Source organism: Leucoraja erinacea, chromosome 10 (assembly GCF_028641065.1).
Source record: "Leucoraja erinacea ecotype New England chromosome 10, Leri_hhj_1, whole genome shotgun sequence".
Taxonomy (NCBI): Eukaryota; Metazoa; Chordata; class Chondrichthyes; order Rajiformes; family Rajidae; genus Leucoraja; species Leucoraja erinaceus.
The window spans coordinates 25,974,903-25,988,171 of NC_073386.1; the positions used below are offsets into that span (position 1 = coordinate 25,974,903).

General features: G+C 39.8%; 1 protein-coding gene across 4 annotated transcripts in view; it reads left to right on the forward strand.

The window, feature by feature from the left end:
• Nucleotides 1-13,269, forward strand: part of eps15 (epidermal growth factor receptor pathway substrate 15) — a 130,651-nt gene that overhangs the window by 33,338 nt on the left and 84,044 nt on the right. For all 4 annotated transcript variants that reach the window (XM_055641782.1, XM_055641781.1, XM_055641778.1 and 1 more), the window contains exons 6-8: nucleotides 5,088-5,153; nucleotides 5,762-5,887; nucleotides 8,464-8,523. In XM_055641782.1, the coding sequence (XP_055497757.1) occupies nucleotides 5,088-5,153; nucleotides 5,762-5,887; nucleotides 8,464-8,523 (252 nt within the window). The remainder of the gene's footprint in view (nucleotides 1-5,087; nucleotides 5,154-5,761; nucleotides 5,888-8,463; nucleotides 8,524-13,269) is intronic.

Here is a 13,269-nt window from a genome sequence, read left to right on the forward strand (position 1 = left end):
GGAAGCAAAGAGTAGGAGTAAACGGGTCCTTTTCACAATGGCGGGCAGTGACTAGTGGGGTACCGCAAGGCTCAGTACTGGGACCCCAGCTATTTACAATATATATTAATGATCTGGATGAGGGAATTGAAGGCAATATCTCCAAGTTTGTGGATGACACTAAGCTGGGGGGCAGTGTTAGCTGTGAGGAGGATGCTAGGAGACTGCAAGGTGACTTGGATAGGCTGGGTGAGTAGGCAAATGTTTGGCAGATGCAGTATAATGTGGATACATGTGAGGTTATCCATTTTGGTGGCAAAAACAGGAAAGCAGACTATTATCTAAATGGTGGCCGATTAGGAAAAGGGGGGGGGAGATGCATCGAGACCTGGGTGTCATGGTACACCAATCATTGAAACTAGGCATGCAGGTGCAGCAGGCAGCGAAGAAAGCGAATGGTATGTTAACTTTCATAGCAAAAGAATTTGAGTATAGGAGCAGGGAGGTTCTACTGCAGTTGTATAGGGTCTTGGTGAGACCACACCTGGAGTATTGCGTACAGTTTTGGTCTCCAAATCTGAGGAAGGACATTATTGCCATAGAGGGAGTGCAGAGAAGGTTCACCAGACTGATTCCTGGGATGTCAGGACTGTCTTAAGAAGAAAGACTGGATAGACTTGGTTTATACTCTTTAGAATTTAGGAGATTGAGAGGGGATCTTATAGAAACTTACAAAATTCTTAAGGGGTTGGACAGGCTAGATGCAGGAAGATTGTTCCCGATGTTGGGGAAGTCCAGGACAAGGGGTCACAGCTTAAGGATAAGGGGGAAATCCTTTAAAACCTAGATGAGAAAAACTTTTTTCACACAGAGTGGTGAATCTCTGGAACTCTCTGCCACAGAGGGTAGTCGAGGCCAGTTCATTGGCTATATTTAAGAGGGTTAGATGTGGCCCTTGTGGCTAATGGGATCAGAGGGTATGGAGAGAAGGCAGGTACGGGATACTGAGTTGGATGATCAGCCATGATCATATTGAATGGCGGTGCAGGCTCGAAGGGCCGAATGGCCTACTCCTGCACCTAATTTCAATGTTTCTATGATGAACACACATAATTGTTCTATTAATGCAAGACATAATTTAATTCAATTCAAATTATTACATAGACTATTATTCAAAAGCGATGTTGAATAAATTTTATCCAAACGTCTCTCCCAGATGCGATAAATGTTTGTTTCAAAACGCTAATAACCATATAACCATATAACAATTACAGCACGGAAACAGGCCATCTCGACGCTTCTAGTCCGTGCCGAACACGTATTCTCCCCTAGTCCCATACACCTGCGTTCAGACCATAACCCTCCATACCTTTCCCGTCCATATAACTATCCAATTTATTTTTAAATGATAAAAACGAACCTGCCTCCACCACCTTCACTGGAAGCTCATTCCACACAGCTACCACTCTCTGAGTAAAGAAGTTCCCCCTCATGTTACCCCTAAACTTCAGTCCCTTAATTCTCAAGTCATGTCCCCTTGTTTGAATCTTCCCTACTCTCAGTGGGAAAAGCTTTTCCACGTCAACTCTGTCTATCCCTCGCATCATTTTAAAGACCTCTTATCAAGTCCCCACTTAACCTTCTGCGCTCCAAAGAATAAAGCCCTAACTTGTTCAACCTTTCTTTGTAACTTAGTTGCTGAAACCCAGGCAACATTCTAGTAAATCTCCTCTGTACTCTCTCTATTTTGTTGACATCCTTCCTATAATTAGGCGACCAAAATTGTACACCATACTCCAAAATTGGCCTCACCAATGCCTTGTACAATTTTAACATTAAATCCCAACTTCTATACTCAATGCTCTGATTTATAAAGGCCAGCACACCGAAAGCTTTCTTTACCACCCTATCTACATGAGATTCCACTTTCAGGGAACTGTGCACAGTTATTCCCAGATCCCTCTGTTCACCTGCATTCTTCAATTTCCTACCATTTACCATGTACGTCCTATTTTGATTTGTCCTGCCAAGATGTAGCACCTCACACTTGTCAGCATTAAACTCCATCTGCCATCTTTCAGCCCACTCTTCCAACTGGCATAAATCTCTCTGTAGACTTTGAAAATCTACTTCATTATCCACAACCCCACCTATCTTAGTATCATCTGCGTACTTACTAATCCAATTTACCACACCATCATCCAGATCATTGATGTACATGACAAACAACAGTGGACCCAACACAGATCCCTGTGGCACCCCACTAGTCACTGGCCTCCAACCTGACAAACAACCATCCACCATTACTCTCTGGCATCTCCCATTCAGCCACTGTTGAATCCATCTTGCTACTCCTCCATTAATCCCCAACCATTGAACCTTCTTAATCAACCTTCCGTGAGGAACCTTGTCAAAGGCCTTACTGAAGTCCATGTATACAACATCCACTGCTTTACCCTCATCAATTTCCCGAGTAACCTCAAAAAATTCAAGAAGATTAGTCAAACACGAACTTCCAGGCACAAATCCATGTTGACTGTTCCTAATCAGACCCTGTTTATCCAGATGCTTATATATATCTCTAAGTATCCTTTCCATTAATTTGCCCACCACTGACGTCAAATGCTAATATAACACATTCATTTGTAGGATGTACAAAGTTGAATACATTTTGGAGCGATATATTTGATATATTTACAAAGCTTTTCAAGTCCACAATAGAACCTAAAACGGAATGGATTATATTTGGAATAATAGTAGAAGATATCAATTTAAATAAAGACCAAAACGTTTTTTTTAATTATGGGTTAATAATTGGAAAGAAATTGATACTTAAATTTTGGAAAAATACAACCACACCAACTGTTAAAATGTGGTTCAGGAATATGATGGACATAGCACGCGTTGAAGAAATGAGACTCCGGCTAATAGATAAATATGACCAATTCTTAAGGCGTTGGTCTCCTTTCATCGACTTTTTGGAATCATGTGATGCAGTGGTACTGTAAAGATTGCTGATTTCAGTTCATGCCGTGGATAGATCTACATCTCCGAATAAAGATTTGAAAATTTCTCTTTTAAGGGGCCTTCTCTCCTATTTCTACTTCCCACTTTTTCTTTTTTATGTACACACTTCATGTTTTTCTATTCTCTACCATCTATTTTTCCTCTTTTTCCCCTTTCTATTGTTTTCTTGTCTTGCTTACTTCCTTCTCAAAACATAAAATTAGAGGTTGTACATAGAATGGATTACGGTATGACATAGTTGGCACCTAAAATTAGGTTCCACTGTACTGTTTTGTACTGTATTAACTCCTAATAAAAGAAACAAAAAAAAACAAACAAAAAAAGCTATGAATGCTTGGTGATACCTTTTTTTAAAAATCTTAATTTTGCATCTAAACACAGAGCAGATGACATGGTGTTTTTAAATGTTTCTCTTCCTTCCTTCTCTGTCCCCTCATTCTCTCTTTCCCATTCATCTCAGTGCTTTACAGTGAAGATGGTTGTCCTCGTGATATCTCTCCAACCCTCTGTTCTTGTGTCATGCAACCTATTTTTGTAATTCCAACACTCCTTTCTTGCCATTGTCTCCCATGTAATGCTTTCTTTCTATTTCTTCTTTTATGTCTCATTTCTTAATCTTACATAAGGTTAGCATGTTGGAGCTTAAGTGTGGAAGTAATTACAAACAATAAAACAAACAACCATGTTAAATCACAAAATGTTTCATCATCCTAGGAGGCTTTATGGATGTCTTTGGTGATTCAATAAAGTATGTTGAATTTTAGTGTTGAAGTGCACTGCAATTAATGTTAATTGGCACAATGTTACACGTAATCTATCATTTTTCAGTAGTGGTCCTTGTACTGGTCCTTGTTGACCAGATACCATTTAATTTGGGAAATGTTGATGTATAATTACAATTAATCAATGAGAAAATACAGAAACTGTGTGAAACTTTAAGGCCTGGAAGATGTAAATTGTTCTTCTTTCTCTTTTCAACTATGTCCCAAGAAGTACTGAGCGGATATTTTTTGAGGTGGAACTGAAACCGCAGCACCTGCAAAATAATGAAAGTTCAGTTGAGAATGGGTTATTAAAGTATAGGCAGCATAAAAACAAATGCAGCAGCTTCAAAAGCATTGACCTCTAGTAGCCTCCAATCGCAGTAGGAAATGTGAGTTACCAACTAAAGGAGAAAATAAATAACCACAAACCACAAAAAAAAACGAATGATCAGCTCAGATTTTAGAAGGGAAAGTCTTGCTTGACTGATGTTATTGCATTTTTTGAAGGGATAACAGAGAGAGTAGGTGAAGGTAATGCAGTAGAAATAATTTATCCAGATTGCTAAAAACGGACCTAAAATTGACCAATGCATTAGTTCTGAAATTCTGGAATCGGCAAAGATGTTGTAAGATGGATAGCTAGGGGACTCAGAAGGGGGACTGTTATGCAGTGTGAGAAAACATAGCAAGTGCACTTCCATGAGCATAAGTGCTTTTGCTGTTGGTGCTGACCATAATTTATATTAGGGTTTTGGACTTGGGGAATCATATTTCTAGAGTGTGGGTGATGCCAAATTGTAGGGATCGGGATTGAGTAATACTGATTAGGTCGCAACAGATTCTAAGTAAACATGGCAAAAATTACAGAATAGTATTGGTAATTATTTTGTTTTATTGTAACATTTACGCACCAAAAACATATTTCTTCAGAAGAATAAAAGCTAAATGGCATAGAAGTATAAAGCAATTTTGGAACAAATACATCATGCAAATTAATAAGGTGAGTTCATAAAGTCATTTTCTAAAGAAAAGGAAATAAAGCACAAGGTTTTTTTCTGGTTAGAAAATTGTAAACTAAAAGTTGTACTGCATTCTTATCAAACCATGGTTAGATAACATTTGGAGTTCAACTGCAATTCTGGTTGCAATATTATGAAAGGGTGCAAAAAAATCTGCAATGGGGATGTATGAGGATGTCTGGGGAAACTGCCTGTTTTTATCTTGTCTCTTTTCTCTCAAACCATGTAAGGTTTTGATATAATATTTACATGGACATTCTTCAGTTTACCTCTGTCATCTTATGTACAATCTTTTTAGAATGATAGAAGCAGTCCGTTACCGAATAGTGGATCAGCACCTGTTGATGTTCCCTGGGCTGTGAAGGTACAGAATTTTAACCTGTTCTATTTTGTATGAGATTTATAAACTATTCATTGAACATTGAAAGTGGAATTTGGCATAAAGAATAACTTTAGAATGAAAAGTTGCATGTCACAATAAATCGCACTTAAATGAGACTTTGTACCTGGGAATTTCCTGGCGCTTCTGGTAATTTATAAATGTATTGGACTCCAGAAATCTTGGCAGGACCCATCCTATACTACTATTCACACACCTATCTAGAGCTGTGTGTGTGCGCTCCATATCAGAGCCTGATATCAATCAAACAGTAAAATAATAGGTATGATTGATTTGCTATAATAATAATGTTATTCAGGAGGTCCTCCAATGGTTAAAAACGTTTCTGGTAACTAGAAAATGTGAATATTTTCCAACCTTTAGTGTTTTCTGTCTGTAAAATTCAATGCTTTTTTGTGTGAGCAAATAACAAAATGTTAAAGCTTGTGAATTAAATTATTTTCATTACATAGTTTTTGATTATAACTAAACCATTCAGTTATCATTATCAAAGTTTAAATTAACATTTTAAGGCAATTTAGAATTTTTGATATATAATTGATAGCACATCTATATTGGTACATAAATTACAGCCTGAAGAAAAGTCGAAGTATGATATAATTTTTGACAGCCTTAATCCTGTGAATGGTTTTCTGTCTGGTGATAAAGTGAAACCTGTGCTTCTCAACTCTAAACTACCTGTGGATGTCCTGGGAAGGGTAAGAAAAATCTTCATCTTAAAAATGAATGAATATCCTGTGAACATGTATGCAAATAGAACTGGTTCAGTGGCAAGCACATGGGATTTATTTCAGGCAGAAATCTTTGGGCTGTTGTGATGTAGGTCTAGTAGTTGCACCTGCCTGTCTTAAAGTGCATTTTAAAGAAATAGGCGTTTATTTGGATGATGTGTGGCTATCTCTGAGCTCATGGGTGTTGACTGTATTGCTTTCATAGTGTTTTAAAGAGCAGATGAAAACAGAACAAATAAACTACAGCAACCTTTCTCAAGCAGGACTTTTGAAAGTGAAAATGTAGGGAGCACTGGTCTGTTCGAAATAAATTGGTGTCCAATTTCAGTTCTTTAATAACATCTTTAAGTAATATTCTTTAATCTTTAATATTCTTTAATTTCAGCTTTGATTGACATCAAAATTAGCAGCCATGCTTTGGAATTGCCGTGTCACTATCTGCAGCCTGCTTTTTATTTAAATTGCTGTGTTCTGAATTTTCTTAATTTTAAATTACTTAATGTGCTGGAAAGGGTAAGAAGATGCAAAAAAGTATAATTTATTTAAGTGATTTTTGCAATAGCATTTAATTAAACTAATAAAGTATTGTACAGCAGGTGGACTTGCTGCCTAACAACTCCGTGATGTAGGTTCAGTTCTGACCTCTGGTGCAGTCTGCGTCGAGTTTGCCTGATCTTTCTTTGACTATGTGGACTTCCTCTACGATTTCTGGTCTCCTCACGCATGGTTGGCAGGTTAATTGTTTATTGTAAATTGTTCCTTGTGCTGATAGATGGCAGCAGAATCATACAGCAAGAATTGATAGGCACATGGATAAGAAAAGATTACCAGGAATGGAATTGCTTTGAGAGTCTGCATAGATTTGATGGCCAAAGTCTGATGTCATCATTAAATTTGAGGAATATGATTTTGCTGTGTAGTCTCTTTAGTATTACAATATTTAAAATGTGTTGCTACATTTGGTGAAACTTCCAGACAGAGCTGGATTTTGTTTTAATGAAATCATTGATGGGTACAGCAATCGTGAAGTGAAGAACAGATATCCAAGGTGCTGGTTTGCTCCTTATTAAGATTTCCTCTACTTATCTTTTTACTAAGCCTCAAACCAATTGATTAAGCAGATAAACAGTTGCATATCATATTTACTTACAGATCTCATTTATCAGCTGCTATGTTGAAATTATTATCCAGTTACAATAAGTTCTGGTATATAACAAGACTAAGTGGGACCCGTTGGGTCCCAGCATTACACAGGAGGGCTGGTCCCCCAATGCAATATTCCATCTCTCCACCAATTCCAATATTGGTGGCCAGTGATGGGGGCTTTCTGGAGCGCTAGTATGCGTGTTGTGCGCTGAAGGGACTGGTTTCCAGAGGGCTAGTATGGACATTGTGGGCTGAATGGATTCTTGGGCTGGCAGCTCAGTCACTCAAGCCTGTTGTGCTGGCAGCTCACTCACTCACGGCTAGTAGTTGATTCACGGCTATTCCTTGAAATTCCATTTCAAGCAGGGTGCAAGGCCACCAAATTCAAGTGCAGTTTCTTACCACTTCAAGCAGGGTGCAAGGCCACTAAGGACAGCGAGTCGCGACCTCTCCCTCCTCCATCTTGCAGAGACTGAGCCATCCCCACACTTCTGGGTTTTATAGTCCCTCCTTCCTCCCACCAGAAGGGGTGTGGCCTTTGTGGCATGATTGACAGGAGAGAGAATCTCAACTTTTTTAAAACACTAATAACTTATTTTTCATCGATGGGAAAAATCCTCGGCACCTGATGAGCGGAGGTGGACTGAGTAAGATGGCCAAAAATCACAGCCGTACTTGGTAGCATTTTTTTCTAAAATCAATATAAAGTGCAAACAGGAAGTGGCTAAGATTAGACTTTTAATTATATAGAAGGCAAGGCAACTTTAATTAGGCAACACAGCTTTAGCATTTCCAAACCAAAGGCAACACAACTTTAGCATTTCCAAACCAAAGGCAACACAGCTTTAGCATTTCCAAACTATATTTTCAAACCACTTTAAGGGCACTGAAAGGTCAGTAAAACCACTCAGTTTAGTAGACATGTGTTCAGTGATATTCACAGCTCAGACTGAGAGATGTGACCCTCTCACTCCCCCATCTTGCAGAGACTGACTGAGGCACTCAACACTTCTGGGTTTTACAGTCCCTCCGGAAGGGGCGTGGCCTTCAGGAGAGAGAATCTCAACATTTTTTAAACACTAATAACTTTTATTTTTCATCGATGGGAAAAATCCTCTTGTCCTGCGCAGCGGAGGGGGACTGAGTAAGATGGCCAAAAATCACAGCCGTAAGTGGCCGCGTTTTTTCTAAAATCAATATACAGAACAACAGGAAGTGGTCAGGATAACACTTTTAGTAATATATATAAGATAACACCAAAATCATGGGGACTTTATAATTTTTGCAGTTAATGGTAAATACTAATCTTGGCGAAAGTCTAGCATTATAGTTTTACAAAATATCGTTCAATGTTGAACAAGCTCAAATCCTAACTTATTTTCTTTAATATCTTCTAGGTCTGGGATCTTAGTGATACCGATCGTGATGGTTTATTAGACCGTGATGAATTTGCTGTTGTAAGTTACAAATTAATCTTATTCCTATCCATTTAAAAACCCCAGGTTATCTGATGTATGACTTTAGCCAATATGTAGTTCCTGATACTGGCATTCATTACATCCTTGAAGTTTATTTTAAAAGCACAAGAAACTGCAGAAGCTGCAATCTAGAACAAAAAAATAATTTGTAGGTGGAAGCTGGTGGGTCAGGTACAAATGTGGGGAGTGGACAAAACGGGGTGATGGGGGGGGGGGTGGGATTTGGAGTGAATGGTTGGGGGAACTTGGGTTGATCAGGAGAGTGAAAGCAGCTGAGTGAGAGCGGGTACATTTTCAATTTGGGGTAAATTGCTTCCTGTGTGTTCCTTTCTCCTTCTGATCTGCACAAATTCTCCAAACCCTTTCTTCTCAACCCCCTCACTTGTTCCATCTGTCATCCATCCCTCTCTTGACTTGTTCCATTAGTCATCTCCCGTCTTTATCAGATTCCACCATCTGTAGCCTTCTTATCACCTTCCATCCTCTATCTCTATCTCTACCTCCACCCTCCACTTTGTCCACTGGTTCCAGTTTAGAGTATTTTATGCCAAGAATTTTATATTCTTATTAATCTGTTCCAAGTTAAAAGAAAATGTTTTTGAATGTTTAACTACATTTAGATGCTTAGTGGGTAAGGCAGCATCTGTGGAGGGAAATGGATGGACATTGTTTCAGGTCGGGACCCTTCTCCAGACCGAATGTTCTTGAAGTTAAAGGTGGAGCCATAGGCACTAATTGGCCCCAGCTATGCCTGGTTATGTGGAACACCCCATATTCCAAACATACACTGGCACCATTACATAGAAACATAGAAATTAGGTGCAGGAGTAGGCCATTCGGCCCTTCGAGCCTGCACCGCCATTCAATATGATCATGGCTGATCATCCAATTCAGTATCCCGTACCTGCCTTCTCTCCATACCCCCTGATCCCCTTAGCCACAAGGGCCACATCTAACTCCCTCTTAAATATAGCCAATGAACTGGCCTCAACTACCCTCTGTGGCAGAGAGTTCCAGAGATTCACCACTCTCTGTGTGAAAAAAGTTCTTCTCATCTCGGTTTTAAAGGATTTCCCCCTTATCCTTAAGCTGTGACCCCTTGTCCTGGACTTCCCCAACATCGGGAACAATCTTCCTGCATCTAGCCTGTCCAACCCCTTAAGAATTTTGTAAGTTTCTATAAGATCCCCTCTCAATCTTCTAAATTCTAGAGAGTTCTAGAGAGTATTACCAACTCATTCTCCACCACATTAACAAATGCGTAGCGGCTGTCACTTGCATCTGTGCAGAACTAGTTGATTTCATTAACTTTACCACCAAGATCCACCCTGCCCTGAAATTCATTTGAACTATCTCTGACACCTCTCTCTCCTTTCATGATCTGCTGTCTCTATCACAGGGGACAGGCTTTCGATTGACATCTACTACAAACCCACTGACTCCCACAGTTATTTGGACTACACCTCTTTCCATCCTCCCTCACGCAAAGATGCTATCCCCCATCTCTCATTTTCTCCTCTCCGTGGCATCTGCTCCCAAGATGAGGCTTTCTATTCTAGTATAAATGAGATTGTCCTCTTTCTTTAGCAAATGTGATTATGCCCCTACTGTTATAGATGGAAGCTTCACCCATGTCTTCTCTGTGTCCCATACCGAGGAGACGTAACTCCTGCCCTATATCTCCTCCCTTGCTGCAATCCAGGGACCCCAGCAGTCCTTCCAGGTGAGACAGAGATTCATGTGCACCTCCTCTAACTTAATCTACTGTATTTGGTGTTCCCAATGGGACTTCCCTTACATTGGCGAGGCCAAGCATAGGCCGAGACGACTGTTTCGTTGAACACTTGCATTCAGTCTACAAAGGCCTGCTGGATCTCCCTGTTGCTAACCATTTTAACTTCCCTTCCCATTCCCATATTTGTATTGACCTTTCTTGGCCTCCTCCATTGCCAGATTGAGGTCACACGCAAACTGGAGGAACAGCACCTCGTTTTGCCGCTTGAGGAGCTTACAACCTAACAGTATGAACATTGAAATCTCTAATTTTAGGTAACTAACCTACAAACTGTCCCTGCATCTGGCAGTATGCGTTTCACATGTCTGTACCTCTAATCTGATGGGATAGGGGAGAAGAGGGAGTGTCCGGGGTGAGACTTATTCTTGATTATGCTGGTGGCCAGGTCGAGGCAGCGTAAAGTGTGGATGAAAACAATAGAAGGGAGGTTGGTTTGTGTGATGGTCTGGGCTGGGTTCACAAATCTCTGCAATTGATCCTGTAGTCAGGATTGAACCCAGCTCTCTGGCGCTGTAAGGCAGCAACTCTACTGCTGTGCCACCATGTTGCCTTGTGTCTGCCTTTTTGTTTGTTATATCGAAGAGTCCTTGCTCCAAACAAACGCAGGCAACATCCCCCAACTCTTTCCTTGCTACATTGATGACTGTATCAGGACTTCCTCCTGCATCCGTGCAGAACTTATTGATTTAATCAATGTTACTCTTAACTACCACCCTACCATCAAATTAACTTGGACTACCTCTGACTCCTGCCTCCCCTTTCTCGATTTCTCTGTCTCCATCACAGGGAACAGACTATCAACTGACATCTACTATAAACCCACTGACACACACAATTATCTTGACTACACTTCCTCCCACCCTGCCTTTTGCAAGGCTGTCATGTCCTATTCTCAATTACCCTATCACCGCTGCATTTGGTCCCAAAATGATGCTTTGCTCTCTAGGATATTTAGGATGTCCTCTTTCTTTAGTAATCATAGTATTTTCCCCCTTCTGCTGTAGAAAATGGATCCGTAGCCCTATGTGTCCTGCAGTTCTGCTTTTGCAGTCTCTCATACCAACCTCGAATCAAGTCTGTCAAGTTTATTATCATATGCACAAGTACAGTAAGGTACAAATATAATGGAAATCTTGCTTGCAGTAGGATCACAGGCACGGACTCAGACACAAATGAGAACGTAAATTTCACACAAATTCTGCAAGACATTGAGAAGATAAAGACTCTCCAAAGAAAAATACATTAGTGCAAAACCCAATAAGAAACAAGTCCATTGTAGTGCAAGTGGTGGTACTGAGGTAGGATTAGTGTTGAGCCGATCAGTTCAAGAACTTGATGTTTGTAGGAAAGTAGCTGTTTCTGAACCTGATGTTGTGTAACTTCAGGCTCTGGACCTGCTGCCTGATGGTAGCAATAAGACAAGGGCATCGTCTGGGTCACAGAGATCCTGGATGATAGATGCTATCATCAAGAGGCAGTGCCTTACCTAGATGCTTTTGATAGTGGGGATGCCTTCACTGATGGAAACTGATAGTTCCTTCCTATACTCCTTTGAGTATGGAAGTTGGGAGGTCATGTTGCAGTTGTATAAGACATTGGTGAGGACGCATTTAGTATTGTGTTCAGTTCTGGGCACCATACAATAGAAAGATGTCAAGCTGGAAAGAGTACAGAGAATATTTATGAGGATGTTACCAGGATTAGAGGGTCTAAGCTACAGGGAGTGGTTGTGTTAGGCTGGGACTATTCCTTGAAGTGCAGGAGGGTGAGGGGTGATCTTATAGACGTGTATAAAATCACGAGAGGAATAGATTGGGTAGATGCATAGTCTCTTGCCTAGAGTTGGTAAATCGAGGACCAGAAGACATAGGTTTAAGGTGAAGGAGAAAATATTTAATAGGAATCCGAGGGGTAACTTTTACACACAAAGGGTGGTGGGTGTATAGAACTAACTGCCAGAGGAAGTAGTTGAGGCAGGGACTATCGCAACATTTAAGAAACAGTTGGACAGGTACATGGATAGGACAGGTTTGGAAGGATATTGTAAACAATATTATATCTTGTGTAATGTAGGTGCTGCTGTTACATAGGAAACACAGCTGTCAGTGAAATAATTGTGCATTTCCATCATTGAGCTTGAAAATCTTACTGTATAAATAAATTTGCTGACCACTGAGTTTTAAATAGGAAGTGTGAAATGTAAGCTACACCTAGATATAACATATTTCAGGCCATCCCTTGTCATTGATATTTCGACTGCTGGTACAGTATCTATAACATGGAATCAGTTGTAGACTAAATATTTATTTGTATTTTGACAACCCATGAAGAATTCCCTGATGCAAGCTGTGCTGTTTGGAAGCTTGATACTTTCCTGCAGAGATGATCAAAAAATGATATCCAGGCTACTTTGGTGATTTCTGTGCTCTGTGTGACTAACTGGCAGCTGAGATAAAAATAACCTAGTGAGAACAACGTTGTACATTTCCTGCTGGAAATATAGAATTAACCCAAGCATCTCTAGACTAACATTGCACAGTTAATGGTCTGCTCAAAAACAACAATGACAATACCTTGAGGCTTTTTGGATAATTTTTTAATGCTATGTACCTATTAACTATATCCTCTATTTTGTATAAGTTTGTGTTTTTACATGAAGGATCTCTAAATATTGTTGTGGATATAATTTTGTCAAATACATGAAGTCCATAGGTCAACTACTCTGCCACTCACAATGGTGATTACGAACAGTGCCTCAGAATGAAATAGAATAAAGTCTATTTCTGAAAGCTTCATGGCTTATATTTGATCACTATAAAGATAGTTATGTGAATTGAATATAAAGCTTCAAATGCAATGCTTATTGTTTCCTCTCTAGTTCCTTATTGAGTTATTTTATTGAAACTGTCAGTTACAGTATTTATGTACCC